Source organism: Psammomys obesus, unplaced genomic scaffold (assembly GCF_907164565.1).
Source record: "Psammomys obesus unplaced genomic scaffold, mPsaObe1.curated_primary_1811, whole genome shotgun sequence".
In the NCBI taxonomy this organism is placed as follows: Eukaryota; Metazoa; Chordata; class Mammalia; order Rodentia; family Muridae; genus Psammomys; species Psammomys obesus.
In genome coordinates, this window is record NW_026592776.1 from 5,641,190 (window position 1) to 5,659,820 (window position 18,631).

Below are 18,631 nucleotides of genomic sequence, written 5' to 3' on the forward strand. Positions count from 1 at the left end.
CTCATTTTGATCTCTTTACAACCCTACAATGTTGATACTGACATCTTCTCATTTCACCATAAGCCTGATGTGCAGAGAGGCTGAGTCACCTGCCCCAAATGGGACAAATGGTTAGGAAACATTCTTGTTCATACAGCCAAGGGGTTGGCTGGCAAGTGAAAACAGGTTTTCCAGGTGAATCTAAGAGTCTGCAGAGGGCACTTTCCCTGGCGGGCTGGCTGGCGGTGGGCGGTGCTTGCATAGCACCCCCAAGAGGCCGGGTTGCTCATCACTCCTTGAACAGTTCAAAAAGCAGATCCAGAGAGGCATGGGTGGATTCAGAGAATCCAAACCCTGGGTAAATAAAAGGAGTGTTACTCTGGCTCAAAGCCCCTGAGACCTACAGACTGCAGCCTAACCAAGGCCCACAAGGAAGCTCTGAGTCAAGCTGACTAACAGTAGGCGTCCAGGCACTGCCTGCCCTAGCCTCCCTCCTGGGCCTGCGAAACTGCAGAGTGGCCTTCCCCTCGCAAGGGTGGTGTGTGGGTAGTGGTGGTGGTGGTGGTGGTGGTGGTGGTGGTGGTGGTGTGTGTGTGTGTGTGTGTTGTGGTGGGAAAGGAGATGGCTGGACCGGTATTCATGATGCTGCTTTTCCAGGCCCCTAGGGGAACTGAGAGAGGGCACCGGGATTGGGTGAAAGGGACCACAGCTTGGCTTTTCTCCTGGCAACACAGTACAATTAGCTAACTGCCTCATCCTTGTTCCTGTGTGTAGGGCCTAATTGTGAGAGTCTGGAAGGGCCCAGAGAAATTAGGTGGAGGAAAAATTACTTACTAGGCACGTGTGTGTGGATGATGTCATGCCTGTAGACACAGGTTCATTTCCATGCTCCGCATTTCATGGTCCAATAAGTATGTCTTGCTTATCCGCTAGGGAGGAAACATTTTAGAATCTGCCTTCACTAACTGGAGGGCATGCCTGTGTTGTGTTCCTATAAACAACAGCAGCTCACTTTCTCAGAGCACTATTTGCATGCTATCAGGCAGACATTTCTTAATCCCATTTTGTAGATGGAAAAGGTGAAGTACAGAGCCCCCCAAGTGAAAGCAGTTTGGAGTGTGGCAAAGCTGAGAAAGCAATCTAAGATTCCAGTTCTAGAATCGGCTTCTTGTTAATGCACTTCTCTTGGGTTCAGTAACGAGTCTTTGAAGGGTCAGTTCACATGGTGAACAGATCTGGGGACTTAGGATTGCTTGTCTGCGAAAAGGAGACAATAAAGGAGGTTCATTGTATCTGATCTGTGATATTTGCTTAGTTAAGACTTAGACTGAACAATAAATGTGGTATATTGTTCCTGAATCATGGGTTCTGTATGAACCCCGGGCAGTTCATACATGATTTGTCTGTGCTTTGGAGGACTTTATTAGGAAATTCAAAGATTTCTTACCTCAAAAGTTGCCTGCACAGGACATACATAAGATGAAAACAGTCAAAATTCCAACACAGATTGGGGAAGGGTTCAGGAAGTCCCACCCCTACTGCAGGAACTTTGACAGTCAGAGGTTGCTGGGGTAAGGAGTGTCAGTTTTCTTTAAGGAAGAGGTCTTTTTATTAAGATGCCAGTGTTTCAGTAGATAACCCAACACCCATATACATAGGGACAGCTCTGCTTGGACTCTGTAGACTATGGAAAATACAGCATTTAGTTAGGAGCGAGATGTGATGATGAGCTCTGGAAGAGGAAAGAAGTGTTTGCTATGATAAGAAAATACATTGTATACCTGCATAAAATTAGTAAGAGGTGAATTTTGAAAAATGGCCTTGGCCTTTACAGATAGATGAGTATTTGAATTTAGTGACCCTTGAAGATCTCTTTCAGCTCCGATATCACCATATTCTGGTGAGAGTTACAGACCTCTAGTTTTTCCCCTTTACTTCCAGTGTCACCTAAAGAACCCCCACTTTCATCTTACACCCTACCACATGGAGTGGACATGTAAGGGTGTGGTCTGTGGTGTGGGGAGGTCAAGAGATGCCACTGAAGCAAAGCCTATAAAATGCTCTTTAGACATTTCTATTAAACTCTTCCGAAGAGTTGTTCTTGCCAACCTTTGTACAAGATGACTGCAGGATTACACAAGGTAACTGCTAATAATGGGGTTCCAGGTACCTAGTAAATATGCTCACCATCATCGTATTTTAAAAATAACCCAGTCTAGCCCCTCTTCATAGTAAGTATTCAATAAATCGCCACTGTTAGAATCTGGGGCAGGTCTAATGTTAATATCCTTAGTTTATAGTCTGGAGATATTTTCTCCATTGATTTCTTTTGCTGTTGTCTTTCTTCTTGCCCTCCACCCTCTACACCAGAAAACCAGCTCAACACCAGAAAACATTATTTATAAATTTCAAAATGGCATCCTCTAAGAAGGTTACTCTCTCAGTGCTGAGCCGGGAGTAGCCAGAGGAGGTTAGAGCTTGGGTCCTCAGAAGCATTGGCAGACCTGAGGTATGCTGGCTGGATGAGTTCTTCATGCTTTCCTTTTTAAAGGGGCTGATGAGATATTGAAGAGGATTTGAGAAGAGAAGGCCAAGATGGTCATGAGCTTTCCTGTGGGGTTCCAGAGAGAGAGAAACATGAGCGTCCACAATTGGGGCCACATGTGGATGAATCCCAGCCTAAAGAGGCCTCTGGAATGTGAATAAAGAGGTTCTGAGTAGCAGGTGCAGCTGAACTCTGGGAGATATGTCTGGCTTTCTCTGCAGAGCCATGTACTGCCTTGAGTTGAGAAGCATGCTAAGCTGTCTGCCTCAGCATGCATATCTCTAAATGTAGCTTTTCCACCCTTGCTTACATGCGCATACTTCAAAGAACAAGTGACTGGGTTTCAGCTTCCGATTCCTAGGGAAAACAATCTGATTGGCTCTTTCTGTATCAGGTTCCAGGCTAATCATACTGCATAAAGGATTTATATTTGTGCACTGAGATCCAGATCTGTAGACCTCTGCTGTGGGACAGAAGCACAGTGAAACTCAGAGAATGTGCCTCTAGATGTTTTTCAACATTAGAGAAGTGTTTGTTTGTTTGTTTGTTTGCTTGTTTGTTTGAATAGTAAGGAAAACATGAGATGCACAGAAAGGTGTCAAATAGTGGTCACAGCAAAAGGTTATAACATACCCAGTGCCATCCCACATTAAATGTTGTGACTAAGAGAAGAAATTCATTTCAGGGGTAGAAGTAGGACAGATTAGTAGCTCTCAAACTCTACTCTAGGATTTTCATACTGCCTCATTGCCTCTAATTCTGTACAGGTTACTTTGTCTATTTTTTTTTTATTTTAAAAAAGGTGTGTCTGAAAAATATTTATGGAATTATTTTGCTCATCAGTTTATTTTTTTAGGACTAGAGATTGAACATACGGAAGCCCTTGCACATGCTAGGCAAGCATTCCATCACTGAGTTGTACCCATGCCCCTCCTTTTGGGCAATGAGAGGATTGCTTAGGCTGGCCCTGAAATTAAATCCTTCTGCTTTAGCCTCCTGAATATTTGGGATTGCCAGGCTCACCTTTGCTTGTAGGGTGTGAAATTCCTTGGCTTTCTTCAATGACTGTTGCCCTACATTGTTGATGGGTTTGGTGTTTTAAATTTTGAAAATCTAATTGAAAAACTGTGTGTATTGTGCATAACAGGATGTTTTGTATTTGCATAGGCCAATGAATGGTCAAAGGTAGTGAATCAACATCTGGATTACTTTAGATCATAATTTTAAAAACTAGTCTTAGCACATTTCAACTATATACATCATCATCTTACAGTGATCAGTGCTACTGATTTCTTGAACTTATCCTAGGTCTCTCCATCACCTCACTTCAGTCTCTAGGGTCACCATTTCGGTCTGTGTTTCTGTTTGTTTAGATTCCACATACAACTGAAGGTATACAGTATTTCTCTTTCTACGCCTGTCTTATTTTACCTATCTGGTGTTGATTGGCCATTGTAATAAGGTAGCAAACACTTCTCCCTCATCAGCCCTGTCAGTCTTCTTTCTTCTGTTTGGTGCTTTTACCATTTCTCTTTCCAACACTAACTCATTCATATATAGCTCCTGAAATCCAAAATGTACCATTTGTCAAAGAAAATACACAGATAGGTTTATCTTAATAGCTAAACGCATAGGGCCAGATGAACACGGTGCCACGTTTGATAAGATGTCATCATCAACAGAAAAGCAAAGTTCTGAGACCTCATAGACACCTGTTAGTAAGCTGTTACTGTGTATTGAGGGTAGCTATGACTTTAATTAGTCCATCTATCAAGAACATATCTATCCGATGAGAATGTCTTCACTTTTTTTTGAAATCCTGTGACCTTCTTTGGTGGTCTAGTGAAACCTGTCAATTCCTTTGTAAAACAGTGTTTTGAAGTAAATAAAACAGAACAGGTGAATTTCCAAGGAACATTTTTACACTATAACATGATGGAATACTTTTTATTTTGGAAATGAGCTAGTCATCTAGTATTTTTATATTAAATGAAAAGGTCTTGAGTGATGCATCTCATTTCAAATGTGAACAATATTTTTACATACCTATTCATAGATACAATACATTATGAAAAATATTTGTTTTCTATTGGTGCCAGAATCACAATTACTAGTAATTTATTTTAATTGACTGAGTTTACTCAAAATTAAAGATACTGAATTTCAGTCTGGAGATGACAGTGATAGTTGTAGAACAAAACTGTTCTTTTTTATTTTTTTATTTTAATTACAGTTTATTCACTTTGTATACCAGCTGTAGCCCCTTCCATCTTTCCCTCACAATTCCACATTCCCTCATCTCCTCCCATACTTCTCCCCAAGACCACTAATAAGAGAGGTTCTCCTCCCCTTCCCTCTGACCCTAGCCTATCATGTCTCATCCTCTGTGGCCTGGTAAGGCTGCCCCCCCCTTCAGGGGGAGGAGGTCAAAGAGCCAGCCACTGAGTTGATGTCAGAGACAGTCCCTGTTTCCCTTGGATACTAAGCTGCTATAGACTACATCTGTGCAGGGATTCTAGGTTATCTCCATGTGTGGTTCTTGGTTGGAGTTTCAGTCTCAGAAACGACCCCTGGGCCCAGATTTCTTGGTTCTGTTGTTCTCCTTGTGGAGCTCCTGTCCCCTCCAGGTCTTTCGGATAAACATACTAAAATCTGTTCACCTAAAGAAACTAATCAAGAAGGACCCTGGGTAAGATGCTCAGTCCTCACTGAGAAAGGCAAAGAGGATGGACATCAGAAGAGGGAGAAAACAGGGAACAGGACAGGAGCCTACCACAGAAGACCTCTGAAAGGCTCTACCCAGCAGGGTATCAAAGCAGATGCTGAGACTTATAGCGAAATTTTGTGCAGAGTGCAGGGAATCTTATGAAAGAAGGGAGTGATAGAGAGAACTGGAGAGGATAGAACTGTGTTCTTCAAGTTGTGAAAATGCTAAATCTTGTGGCTAGGGAGATAGCTTAGTGTTAGGAGTGTACTACTTTTGGAGATGAGCTGAGTTTTACTGTTAATACCCGTATCTGGTGACTTACACCTACCTCTAACTCCAGCTCCAGGGGGATCTGAGGCCTCTTGCCTCTGAGGGCACCTTCATTTAAATGCACATACTCTGACACAGACACAGACAGAGACATATACAAATAGTTTTTTAAAATAATAAAAAACCACAAGGACTATTTCTAACAGGAACTCAATGACTGGCTCTTTGGCCTCCCCACCCCCCAAGGGAGGAGCAGTCCTGTTAGGCCACAGAGGAGGGCTTCACAGCCAGTCCTGAAGATACCTGATAAAACAGGATCAGATGAATGGGGAGGAGGTCCCCCCTATCAGTGGACTTGGCAAGGGGCACGGTGGGGATGAGGGAGGGAGGGAGGGACTGGAAGGAAATGAGGGATCGGGACACGGCTGGGATACAGAAGTTAATAAAATGTAACTGATAAGAAAAAAATAAAATTAAAAAAATAATAAAAAACCTTCCAAAATGATAAATTTCATTTGATGTATATTTTACTATGATAAAATTTCAGAAAAAAATTACGAGTTAGTGGAAGCAAAGATGTAATTTTCCCCCAATACAATTTTACATCTTTAAATTTTATACTTTATCCTATATAACAATGCTTGACTGAAACGTACATTGTTCAAGACCCTGATATGGTATTTAAATTCAGGTCTCCTGTGTCACAGGTATTCTGTAACCCTAATGGAAGAAAGAGGAATAATTCTGAATGTCATCAACTTTATTTAATTACAAATGAGAATGAAGGTGTTTACAAACAAGTGTGTTCTGTCTACCTCAGTGGTTCTCAACCTTCCTAATGTTGTGACCCTTTAATACAGTTCCTCATGTTGTGATGATTTCAACCATAAAATTATTTTTGTTGCTGTTTCATAACTAATTTTCATACTGTTATGAATTGAAACATAAATATTTTTGGAGATAGTTTGCTAAGGGGGTCCTGACTCACAGGTTAAGAACCATTGTTCTACATCAATGAGGATTACATAGAAGTTACAGTTTTGTGTCCTGAAGTTTTTCACTTAACATGACGATACAGGAGATTTCTGTGTTATTATAAATTCCTCATACACATCACTTTAAAAATTACTCACCTTTTCACTGTAAGCCTACCATCATTCTCATGCTCAAGGTCCTAATTTTGACTGTTGATGTTGTTAAGATATTTCCACACTCTACAGAAAAATAGACCCCTCCATCCCCACCAGCAGAGAATGAAGGCATTTGCCTACATTAAATAGGTTACTGTTCAAAGTTTATGCACCAAAGAAGAACTAGAAAGTTTGAGTTACAAAGCTATTTTTGCATTGAAGCTGCAAATGTGCTGCACTTTAGTAACTGCCACAAGGTTTTTGTTTTTTTCTTCCTACCAATGCAAATGCGGAAGTTGAAGAGGAACTTACAATGAGCCTTTCCATGATTAGCAACAAAGACGAGATAGGCTAGGGCTGGCTTGTATATTTCAATACCGTTATCCATGCACCAGGCTAGATAGTTTCGGAGTTGGAATGACTAAGTAGTAAGTTGGTGGGAGGTGGTTCCTCTGTGCTCCCAGAAGGAGAGAAACCCATCATTCATCTGTACACGTCTTTATGCTGCCTGATTCTACCAGATACTGTTTAGTAGAATGTGATTCTCTTTAGGTTATTTAATTACTTAAGAGAATAACTTAAAACAAAGAAAACTAAAAAAAGTAGTACAATGAATGTTCCGGGTCCTGATACATGAAAATAACACAGTGAAAATTTTCTCTTTGCCTGCTAACAAATTAATATAAAGATGTGGAGGGAGATGATACAAGAAGAGAGGATGATAAAATGTAATTATAGCCCTGTTATCATATTGCAATATTCAAAGAATTCCTTGATATTATCAAATAGATGTTTGATAAGGCAATAACAACCACCACCTGCCCTCTGAAGAGAACAAAAAACAAAAGGACAGATATTAACTGTTCATCCTCATTTGATAAGGATAGCTCCCTAGGTTCCACTCTGGGATTGCCATGTGTTAGCCAGATTCAGTCATAGAACCAAGCTACAAGAGGCTAAAGAATCTAACAAAAGTAACAGAGTTTATGGACTGCACTCAGCATAATTAGAATTATTCTGGACTCGACAGAGGGTCATTTGAAAAGAATCAGTCCTATCTCCAAAGGCCCGCATTTCTGATAGGCACTTCCAGTATTTCCTGACTTCCCAAACCTGCTGGCCTGTTGGAGATTTATTACGTGGTTGCTACAGGCTAGAGGGTTGGTGGCCACAGGTTTTTGTTTGGAGTTCTGAGGATGTTGAAAGAACAATCTTGGAAGCTGCCAGTTAAATTTGGCAGCTAACAGATTTGGAAGTGTTTGAAGGAAAAGAAACACGTAGGAAAAGAGAGCTGTGATTGAATTGGGGACTTAAAAAACATTTTAGAAAATCAGAGTTCTCACAGAAGTCTGTTCTTGTGGACACATGGACCACGTTTGTTGAACATGTTGCACACATCATGATAAATGCTTGGAGATGGGTAAGAACTGATTTTCAGCCCTGCTGCAAGTAGCACTTCAGGACAACAGTCTAATACAATATACTCTTGTTTATTGGAGCATTTCTTATTCATGACTCTTGTCTTCTGGCCAGTTGAACAGTTCATCTCTGTGACTCTTGATCAGCTACCTGGATTCTGTAGCCTTTACTTATACCAAGTTGGGTGTGTTCATATGGCATAGATTGGTGACTGGATGAAGCCAATGTGCAATGAATCAAGAAATATACTGATACAGTTTAAATGTATGTGTCCTTCCCCAAATCCAAGTTTGAGATTCTAGCCTTCAAATTGATGGTATTAGCAGGCAGTGTCTTTAGAAGTTATGTCATGAGGCTGAAATATGCACATCTGGCATTAATATCCTTTAATTGAGGATCACAGAGAGTTAACTGGACCTTGCCATCATGTAAAGACAGCTAGAAGGTATTGCTTATGAATCAGAAAGTAGATTTTATTAGACATTAACGCTGCTGCCATCTTAATCTTGGACCTCTGAGCTTCCAGCACCATAAGAAATATATTTTACATTTGTTACTTTGAAGGTACTCACTTTATGACATTTTGTGAAAGCACCTTGAGTGAACTAAGATAAAGACAAAGGACCAATTGTTCTATTGTTTTGGGCAGTAGTTCCTGTATTCTGTTTAGATGGCTCTTTTTCAAATAGCTATTTGGCCACAATCTTGATGACATTCCTTCTCATTCTTTACAAGATGGCTGAATATTTTCCAAACCTTTCAAATTTATTTGGAAGTGTTTGAAAGAAAAGAAACATATAGGAAGCCAGATGTGGTGGCACATGCCTTAGATTCCAGCACTCGGGGAGGCAGACTAGGTAGATCTCTGTGAGTTTGAGGCCAGCTTGGTCTACAAAGTGAGTCCAGAACAGCCAAAGCTACACAGAGAACCCTGTCTTGAAAAACAAAATAACAACAACAAAAACAAAAACAAAAGAAGAAGAAGAAAGAAAAAAGAAAGAAAGAAAGAAAGAAAGAAAGAAAGAAAGAAAGAAAGAAAGAAAGAAAGAAAGAAAGAAAGAAAGGAAAAGAGATGTGATTGAATTGGGGACTAAAACTACTAACCATTCTGTGTATTATTTCTCTCTTCTTACATTCTGCTACACATGGTCAGAGGGAACCATGTCACACCTCCAGTGCTTTCTTTAAAATACCTTTATCTAAGTTAAATATCTAACTTCATTACTTGAAGTTTTGGCTAGCCATTAAACACAAGGAGAAGAACATAATTCAGTCACGTTCTTTGCTTTGTAACCAGGATCACCTTTCCTCCAGCTTCCAGTGTGTGCTTCATTTCTTTCTGAGAAATAATGTGTGCTTGTTACTTCTAACATTTCATTCGGGATTGTTCTTCTAGTGTTTAAGAGGACTGGGCTGCTGTCTGTGGCTTTCCTCCATTCCTTTTGGCCCTCCAAATTTCACACTCTAATGACAATAGTGTAGCTTTGTTTTTGTCTAGGATGAATCTCAAAAGCTTTCTAGCCTTGAACTTATTACCCAATGCCCAAAGTTGCCTCCATATTTTGAGATTTTTCATTCCAGAGCAGTAGCAGTGAATAAATACTATTCTGTTGGTGGCTGATAGTGACAAAGGTAGACTGAAAAGAGGGAACATTTTGTCTTCACACTTTATTTGAGAGCAGTTAATTTGCCTATGTGAATCTTTTTGGCACCACAAGCAATAAATATTTATTTCATCTTCATCCATATTAAGAGACAAAGGAGAAAAAGAGACACAATTAGCTCAACTGAATTCAAAATCCATTGATAAACTTAATAAACTAGAAATGGAAGGGCAGCTCCTTAATCTTATGAAGGGTGTCTACTATCTTATTTCTGGCCCTTGCTCCTGCACAGAATATTGAATATCTGTCATTGTCTATAGAATGACTTTTTAAAAATCTAATTATCTCAACTCCCAACTATAACCCATCACCTTCAGGATAAGATCCAAAGGGGATTTTATCCCCTTTGGATAAGGGGAAAGATAGAAAGACCTGGAGGGAACAGGAGCTACACAAGGAGAGCAACAGAACCAAAAATGCTGGGCAAAGGGGTCTTTTCTGCCACTGATACTCCAAACAAGGACCATGCAGGGAGAAAACCTAGGACCCCTACACAGATATAGCCCCTGGCAGCTCAGTCTCCAAGTAGGTTCACTAGTTATGTTAATAGGGACCATCTCTTTACAACAACTCAGTGGCTGGCTCTTTGATCACATTTCCCTGAGTGGGGAGCAGCCTTACCAGGCCACAGAGGAAGACAGTGCATCCAGTCCTGATGAGACCTGATAGGCTAGGATCAGATGGAAGGGGAGGAGGACCTCCCTTATGAGTGGACTGGGGGAGGGGCATGGGAGGAGATGAGAGAGAGAGAGTGGGATTGAGAAGGGAAGATGGAGGGGGCTACAGCTAGGATACAAATTGAATATATTGTAATTAATTAAAAAACTAAAAAAAAGATTTGAACTATAATTAGGAATGGTATTGCATACTTTTCATTCTAACACTTAGGATATGGAGGCAGGAGTATTGAGAGCTTGATGCCAGTCTGAGATACAAAATGAGAACTAAGCCAAAAACTTTAACCTCTATTCTTGCCCATTGCTCATCATAATTCTATGTTTATTATAGAGGTATAATATTAATTTTAAATGAAATATAGTAAAATTTACATACTCTTTTCATTTGATTTGTATCACTGATGACATTCCTGTTTCAGCCATTAATAAAAAGCAAGAATTGATATATATATATATATGCACATACATATGAGTAGCTTATAGTTGATAGAAGAAACTAAAAGCTTATTAAATAAAAGTTTGAAACATATCTGTTTCTGTGTAAGAATATTCAGGAAATTTTAATTTTATGTGCACTTGAAATTCCAATGAGTGATAGGCAGAGACTTTGTCAAGCACAGCAATCTGTTTTACTCCTCTTCTTTCTGGAACATTCCTCCTTCTCTCCTTTCCACTCAATTAGCTCCAACATCACTTTAAGACTCAGCTCAAGAGTGGCTTCCCTGGTAGTCAACTCCCTGATGTCACCTGTTCTCATATGTGCGAAGTTGTTTTCCTTGAGGGCACTCATAAACACTTTGCAGTTATTGATTTTATTATAAACTTTTATCTCATGAGGCTAAGAATCTGTTACAGACTGATCATGACTTACTTGACTGTATTGTAGATAATCATGAAATGTTTTTTCACTCTTTGCTCTTTTCTTACAGTGTCCATTCTAATGTAATCAATGAGTCCTCAAGTGGTGCATAGTTTCTTCCTGAATATAATTTGCATTTTAGAAATGCACAGTGGCTGCACAATCTTCAATGAATTTTGTTAGATATGTTTATGTATGTAGCCCCTATAGTATGACTTAAAAGCCATGTCTAACATGTCAATTTTTATTATTACAGTTGAAAAATCTGGATCCATTTTAACTGTTTGATGAATTTAAGGGAGGAAGGCCAGGAGGATTTCCATACCAAGGTTTTGAAAGAGTAAGTACAAAGTATTATGTTGTGCAGGCAATTCAACTGCCCTCCCTTAGGGACCTTCAAGGTCCTAACAACATCCTATGTCAGTACTTATGTCCTATAACGACATCTGGGCCAGGTACATAGTCATCTTTCTGCCACTCCCACCTCTCTCTTCCTCTTCTCTTCTCTTGTTTTCTCTCCCCTCCCTCTGTCGGGGTGCCCCTCCATCTCTCTCTTTCCAGCTCCATCTCCATCCAATAAACCCCATTGGATTTAAGATTGGTTGCATGCATGGCATTTTTATCTAAATCCCTACATTTAGTACTGAAACCTGGAAGGGCCTCTTCTAACAATGTTCAGACAAGCCAGGACCCCTCTTCACATGCCTGCCTGCCCACAAAAAAAAAATCTTTCTATTGCACCCTCATCTCCTCCTCTTTTCTTGATCACTTAATCTGCCACTGACGCTGCCACACTTATCTGTCACTCAGAACTTTTTCTCGCAGACCCCCTCATCTGCTCTGCTCTTTCAGCTCACTCATGCTGGACTTCACTATTATGTAAGCCAGGCCTTGAGACCCTCCCTCACAGCACAGAAGGGAAAAACAACAAACAAATGAAAAAACCCTGCAAAACTACCCTCAAATGGCTTTAAAATTTGCCACCGCCTCTGGCCCCAGGAATTAGGGTTTTAAATTCCTGCCTCTCTTATGTCCTTATATGTGGAGCAGGGTTTTTTAATTGCACCAACACCCGATCAGCCATGCCACACACAGAAAGTTTAGAACTGCTGTCCGGCAGGGACCCTTAAGCCATCAGCAAGGCCCTGGGTTCTGCAACCCTGGTCTCACTATGCCATGGTGGCTGCACCTCACATGGCAAGCAGCCATGTTGATTTTAAAATAGAGGAGAACCATGAGTTAACCCCTCCCCCGCTTCTGCAAATCTCCAAGCCTCGCTTCTAAACTGGCTCTCAAAATATTTCTGACTTTTAAGCCCCTACTTCCCAGTGTTATGTCCAGTTCGTGAGACCCCCAAAGACCAACAGGAATCCACTCTGCTGTAAAACACATGAGGGTTTATTTAACTCAAGCTTGAGCCCAGGTCTCAGCAACCTCCCTGATGAAGAGGAGGAGTGCGGCCTGGAGGTCTAGGGGAACAAAGTTTTTAAAGGGCAAAGCTGCAAGCATTGAATAACATGTCTTGGCATTACATGATTGGGTAAGGGAAATTGACTTTTGAAATGATTGGTTTATTTTACTTGTCAAGTCCATAAATGGTTCTACCCTAGCCATCTAGGCCTGTTTCCTAGCAACTGTATCTCTAGTGGGCAGGAAAAGAATGCGATAAAGCTAGTTCCTCCCCTAGGTGGCTAGAGATGTCTCCATCTGGCTGGCCTTTGTTCAGGCTTGTGCTTTAAACTTTAAACCAACCAATACCCCAAAAAACTAATTTTTAATTCTCTCACCAGCTTTTAAAAATCTTTTCTTCCTGATTTTTGTACACTCTGCTCTCTCTATATATAAATGCTGTAAATTCTTATCTAACATTTTATATAATTTACTCATTGGGTTTACATTTATAAGACTTCCTTAGTCATAACTGTTTATTTTTGTCTCCTTTTAGACTAAAAGCAACAAGTCTCATTTTAAATGGTTATAGATTTTTATATAAATTTAAAGTTATATTTTTACAACATGCTATGTGTGTGTGTGTATACCCTGGTTCAAAATAATTTTTATATAATGCTAAAATTTCAAGGTTATAAAGATTTATTCAGATTTAAGCTAATTTAAAATATATGTCTAACTGCCTATGTCTTTATCAGTTACTACATTAATAAATGCTGTTTTTCCCACTGCAAGCTGCTTGTGATCTGGATTCACCACTAGGCTTTCCAGCCAATGGGTTTTATATAATATATTCAAATGTAATTTTAAAATTGCTTTATATTGTTCTTCTATATTGTTGGTTTTAAAACTCATAACCCAGGGGTTACTACGTGCAAGTTTTTACCAATACTCTAAAGTAAGATCTATTAATTTTTGAGGCATTTATTTATTTGTGTTAAAACTTGGTCATTGTGCTTTATCTTCACTATTAAGTTTAAAATATGCTTGGCCTTATTTTCTAACTATGATAACATTATTAATCTATAGTATAGCCTTAAACTTTTATAAGCTATGGACTATGTTTATTGCTTTTAAGGCTCCAACTTAACAGGGACAAAACTTAAGTCCTAATATTTGATGATTAATGAATGCAAGTTAATATTCAGTCCTCTCATAGATGATCAAGTCTTCTAACGAGTCAAAAATATATATTTATAGTCCTACAGATGCAAACATGGTCTCACTGCCAGCTTTAACAAACAGCTGAGGATGGTCCTTGAGTCACCATATAGGAATTGGTAAAAATAATGAGAGGAGCCTTCCCAACAGACTCATCTACAACAAAAACTATGCTCCAGACCTTGGCTGCTGCTCTGAGGCTTTTGGCATTCCCGTAAAGAAAACAAGAGGTCTACAATGCCCCATACTTCCGGGGTATAGCCAAAAGTCAATTCCACCAGGTGACTATTTCAAATGCAGCCAAAGGAGACACTGGTCCTGCAGCTGCCTCAACAAGCCATGGTTGCCTACTGACAGACTGGCCTTCAGAAGTCAAAATGCTCCCATGCAGGTTTGTCCTCTATGCCCAGCCATGGAGGCTCAACCAGCACAAGAGCCACAGACACTTTCAGCCTTCCAGATCCTTGGCCTGGAAGAAAAAAATGGCTTCTAGATTCAACAACCTCCACCACCCTCACCCAGCCCAGGGTAACATTGCAGGCAGGTCTGTTTGGGCCTCACACTCTGGCCCCACGGACATATTGCCAACTTCTGTGTTGGGAGACTTCAGATGCCTTCTCATTTCTCTTCATAGGCAGGAGACCAGGCCTTAAGCCTTATTCAGAGTTGTTATTCTTAGTTCTAGACAGTCTTGTTTGCTATCAGACTCAAAAGACAGGCCTCAGATGTAACCTTTTACCATCCCTTTAACTAAAGGACAATAAATGTTCATAGCAGTCTCACATATGTCTCATGGTAAATAACTAGATACAAAAACCTAAGGTTGGTAAATGCAAGTTATAAATGTTTGAGGGTCTAAGAAAGTGTTTTAAGGTTGGTAAATGCAAACTTAAAAATTGGTTAAGCCTCTTTTCGGTAATGTATAATCATTCTAAAAGTTAAGGTCAAGTGAGGTTTTGCCCCTTCTACTTCACGGAAGGTCTCTGCCTTTGCAGAGCTCACCTTAAAACAATGTTTATGCTGTTAATAAAAAGTTGTATGTCTACTGCCTTTTCTACAATGTATAGTTCAATGCATATTATAATGGTGATGCTAACATGTCTAAAATTTTATCTCCTTTGTAAAACTTAAAAGAGATTCTTGTAAGCTGCAGAAAATCCACACGAATCCATCTCTCAGGTCACTTGGGCTCCAGATAAGTACTGCAATTATTGTTTATCTCAAAAGGTGGGATTCCTCCCCCACTTTTGCTGGTTTTGGTTACTCCTCTTTATTGGCCAATCGCCACATCCATACATCCAACACTGGCAGATTGATGAGTTCCTTTTCATGGTTGGCTTAAACTTTCTCCTTTGTCTGAGAGACTGACCAGTATCTCTGTTTCACTGGGGAACGAGGTACACGTCCTTCTCACCAATCCTCACACAGATGCCTTCCCTTAGGTGAATAATCTTGTTCTTTTTGGTGAGATGGTCTGATCTCTCCTGGCTTTTTCTTTCCTCTTGCATGTTGGGTGTGCCTTGGAAAATCCTAGTATTAGGTGAGCTGTGTCTCCTGGGAGTCTTCCCTGTGGTCCCTGGCACTCACTGCTTGTGATGACCTGCTTTGCCAGCTTGTGCCCCCATACCTCTGGTTCTGTACTTTGTGGGACACTCCAAAGACTGGCAAAAATGACTTTTCTCTCTTCATCCATGGAAATTGTATCTTCCATCATGTCCCTAGGCTGTCCTCCAAGATGCCTTCTAAATAATTTTAGATTTGAACACCTAGTGTCCACATTAGGGGCCTCCAGGTTCACATGATTCTGCAACCAAACTTGGCCTCAATTTCTTTAGATGACAGATCCAAAGCAAAATCTTTTAAATTACTGTCAGCGATCGGGTAAATGGAGGTTCCCCTGGGTAAATGGAGGTTCCTATGTTCAAGTCTCTTCTTCCGTCTCTGTTCACTCTCCCAAAAAGTTTCACATGTATATCTAAAAAAAATATACACCTAAAGAAATTTTTCCATAACCTACTTAACTTTGTTTTTATGCCTATATATATGCTCCAGTATCCTGCCAGACCCGGGTATTTCCTACATCCATGACAGAGCCAAAGCAGCAACCACAGGTGCTCCAGTCTAACCTTGCAGACTGTGTCAAGCCTGACCTGAACTTTCACTCCCAGCCACGGATGTTTTCACAGACCCTGGACAGCATCAAAACAGCCTACTCTTCCTGGGCTTGGTCAGCAATTCAGCCTTTTGACCTCCCCACAGCATCCCCAGTGTCAGCAGGAAATAGCCAGAAGAGAATCTATTCCCATTATTCACTTATTACTCACAAAAGGCTGGAATGGTGTGCTTCAGGCCCAAGACAAGTAGCTCAAAGTTCTCCCAGCAGTCTTCAGGCTCTACCTGCTGTAGTACAGCTGGCAACTCTCTACTGGCAACCCTCTGCCCTGAACTTTCCAGTGAAAGGGCTTCCCATTTTCCTCCTCACCAAGTAATCTGGACATTTTGGAGCTCTTTTTTCCTCTCTCTCCCTCTTTCCCTCTCTCTCTCTCTTTTATCCCCTTGCATGGTGACCAAGAACTACTTCCAATAAACCTACATTTATACCCTTTACCTTGCCATACATGAGAAGCAGCCCAAGCTCCTAATTTTTTAATTAAACAAAAAGGGAGGAATGTTATATTGTGCAGGCAATTCAACTGGTCCTTCCTTAGGGACCTGACAACGTCCTATGTCCTTCCTATGAGATCATTTGGGCCAGGTACATAGTGAACTGTAGGCCACTTCTGCCTCTCTTTTGCTCTCTTCCTCTTCCCTTCTCTTATATTCTCTCCCCTCTCTGTCGGGTGCTCCCCCACCATGTCTCTCTCCCTGCCTCCATCTCCATCCAATAAACCTCATTTGATTTAAGATTGGTTGTGTGCACAGCATTTTTATCTAAATACTAACACAGAGATTGTATGTAAAATGTGTCTTTAAAAATTCGATTTTTACTTCTGATAGAAAATTTAATCAGAAGCAATGAATATAGGCAAAAATCAATTCATACATTTCTTGCTATAGGCTGCTATATAGTTGTTATAGCAATTTTATATGAAATATACTCAAATTTAAATTTAACTATTTTCAATAATATTTAATTTGTGTCCTGCTGACATTTCTATCTGAGAAGTTAATAAAGAACAATAATTGTTTTATTAAAAATATATAATTAATCCCCCTGGCAATGAGCAAAGAGATACCTCTTTGATGTTGTTTTTCTATCAGTCAGGGGCAGAGCAGATGGCAGTCCTTTGTTCATCTTAGCTTGATGCCTGGTTTTGTGGCTAAATCTGCTTTATGCCCAGGACTCATAAAAATCAAATCAAATCAAATCCAGGCAGCACAGCATGGGAAAAGAAAGACAGACAGATACCTGGGTTCCACCATGCCACAAGGTACGATTAAATAATTTATAATCCCAAGATTATACAGAAATTGTTTAACTTCGTGTAACATAAACACCAACACATAATCTAAGAACTCAATGAGTATTGTATTAACTTCTAAAGAGTTAGAATTGGGTAGCCAAAATTTAACCCTTAAAATTCCATATCTGGGAGGATCTTGGGGGTCATTCTAGCTGAGACTCCTAAAAGTGGTTGTCATGGAAACTAAAGAGGCCACCCTCTAACCAGACAGGTCTCCTCATGGAGGGAGGGGAACACCAACCCACCCACAAAATCTTCAACCCCAAAATTACCCTGCCTACAAGATGTGCAGGGGCAAAGATAAAGCAGAGATTGAGGGAATGCCTAACCAATGCCTGGCCCAATCTAAGACGCATTCCATGAGAAAGAGCCAACCCCTGACACTATTAATGACACTCTGCTATGTTTTCAGACAGGATCCTAGTATGGCTGTCCTCTGAGAGGCTCTACCCAACAAGAGATTGAAACAGAAGCTGAGACTCACAGCCAAACATAGAGTGGAGCATAAGGATCCTTGTGGAAGAGTGGAGGAAGGATGGAAGGACCCAGAGGGGAAAGGAACTCCACAAGAAGACCAACACTGCCAACTAACCTGGGACCAGGGGACCCTGAAGAGACTGAAGCTTCAACCAAGATCCAAGCATGGACTGGACCTAGGCCCTTTCTCTCTATGTATCTATACCCAATGGGCAACTTAGTCCCCATGTGAGTCCCCTAGAAAGGGGAACAGAAACTGTCTCTGACCTGGTCTTTGTTGCATGCTTTTTGATCACTTCTCCCTGGTGGGGCTGCTTTGCCAGGACACTGTGAAAGAGGAAGTACTTAGTACTGATGTGACTGGATGTGCTGGTGTGGGTTATTGGTGGGGTCCCCATTCCTGAGGGACAGGGGAAGAGGGTAGGGGAAATAGGGAAGAAGGGAGGGGAGGGAGTAGAAATAGAGGATGGAGGGGACTATGATTAGGATCTAATGTGAATAACTAAAGAAATGGTGTAATCACATATTTATGAATTTAATTACAAAATTTGGAGATTCTTTTTACTATACCTTTTTGTTTTAGTTAGATAGGAAATAAAGATGGGTAATGTAATATTGTGCCGTTTTCAATGACTCCACTTCTCTACACATATTCTGGGAAAACTTGGGGGACATTACAACGTTTAGCTATTTGTCCATGAGAACCACCCACATCCATGGTAAACAGAGCAGGCCTTCTTAAAGGCTTAGTGTATTCATAAAGCCAAGTAGTGAATTAGTAAATATTTACCCCAGGCTTATTGCATGCAAGGGTTGGTGGAGGCTGATCT

General features: G+C 40.5%; 1 protein-coding gene and 1 non-coding gene across 2 annotated transcripts in view; both read left to right on the forward strand.

Annotated features, from left to right (window-relative positions):
• The first annotated feature begins 2,392 nt into the window (after positions 1–2,392).
• Pir (pirin) overlaps positions 2,393–18,631 on the forward strand; it is a 106,045-nt gene continuing 89,806 nt past the window's right edge. Inside the window, 2 exon segments of the mRNA XM_055615780.1 lie at positions 2,393–2,488; positions 11,507–11,591. Coding sequence (XP_055471755.1) covers positions 2,393–2,488; positions 11,507–11,591 — 181 coding nt within the window.
• LOC129683170 (small nucleolar RNA SNORA48) lies at positions 17,070–17,210 on the forward strand. Its single transcript, XR_008721115.1, has one exon. It is a non-coding gene; the product is annotated as a small nucleolar RNA SNORA48 (small nucleolar RNA).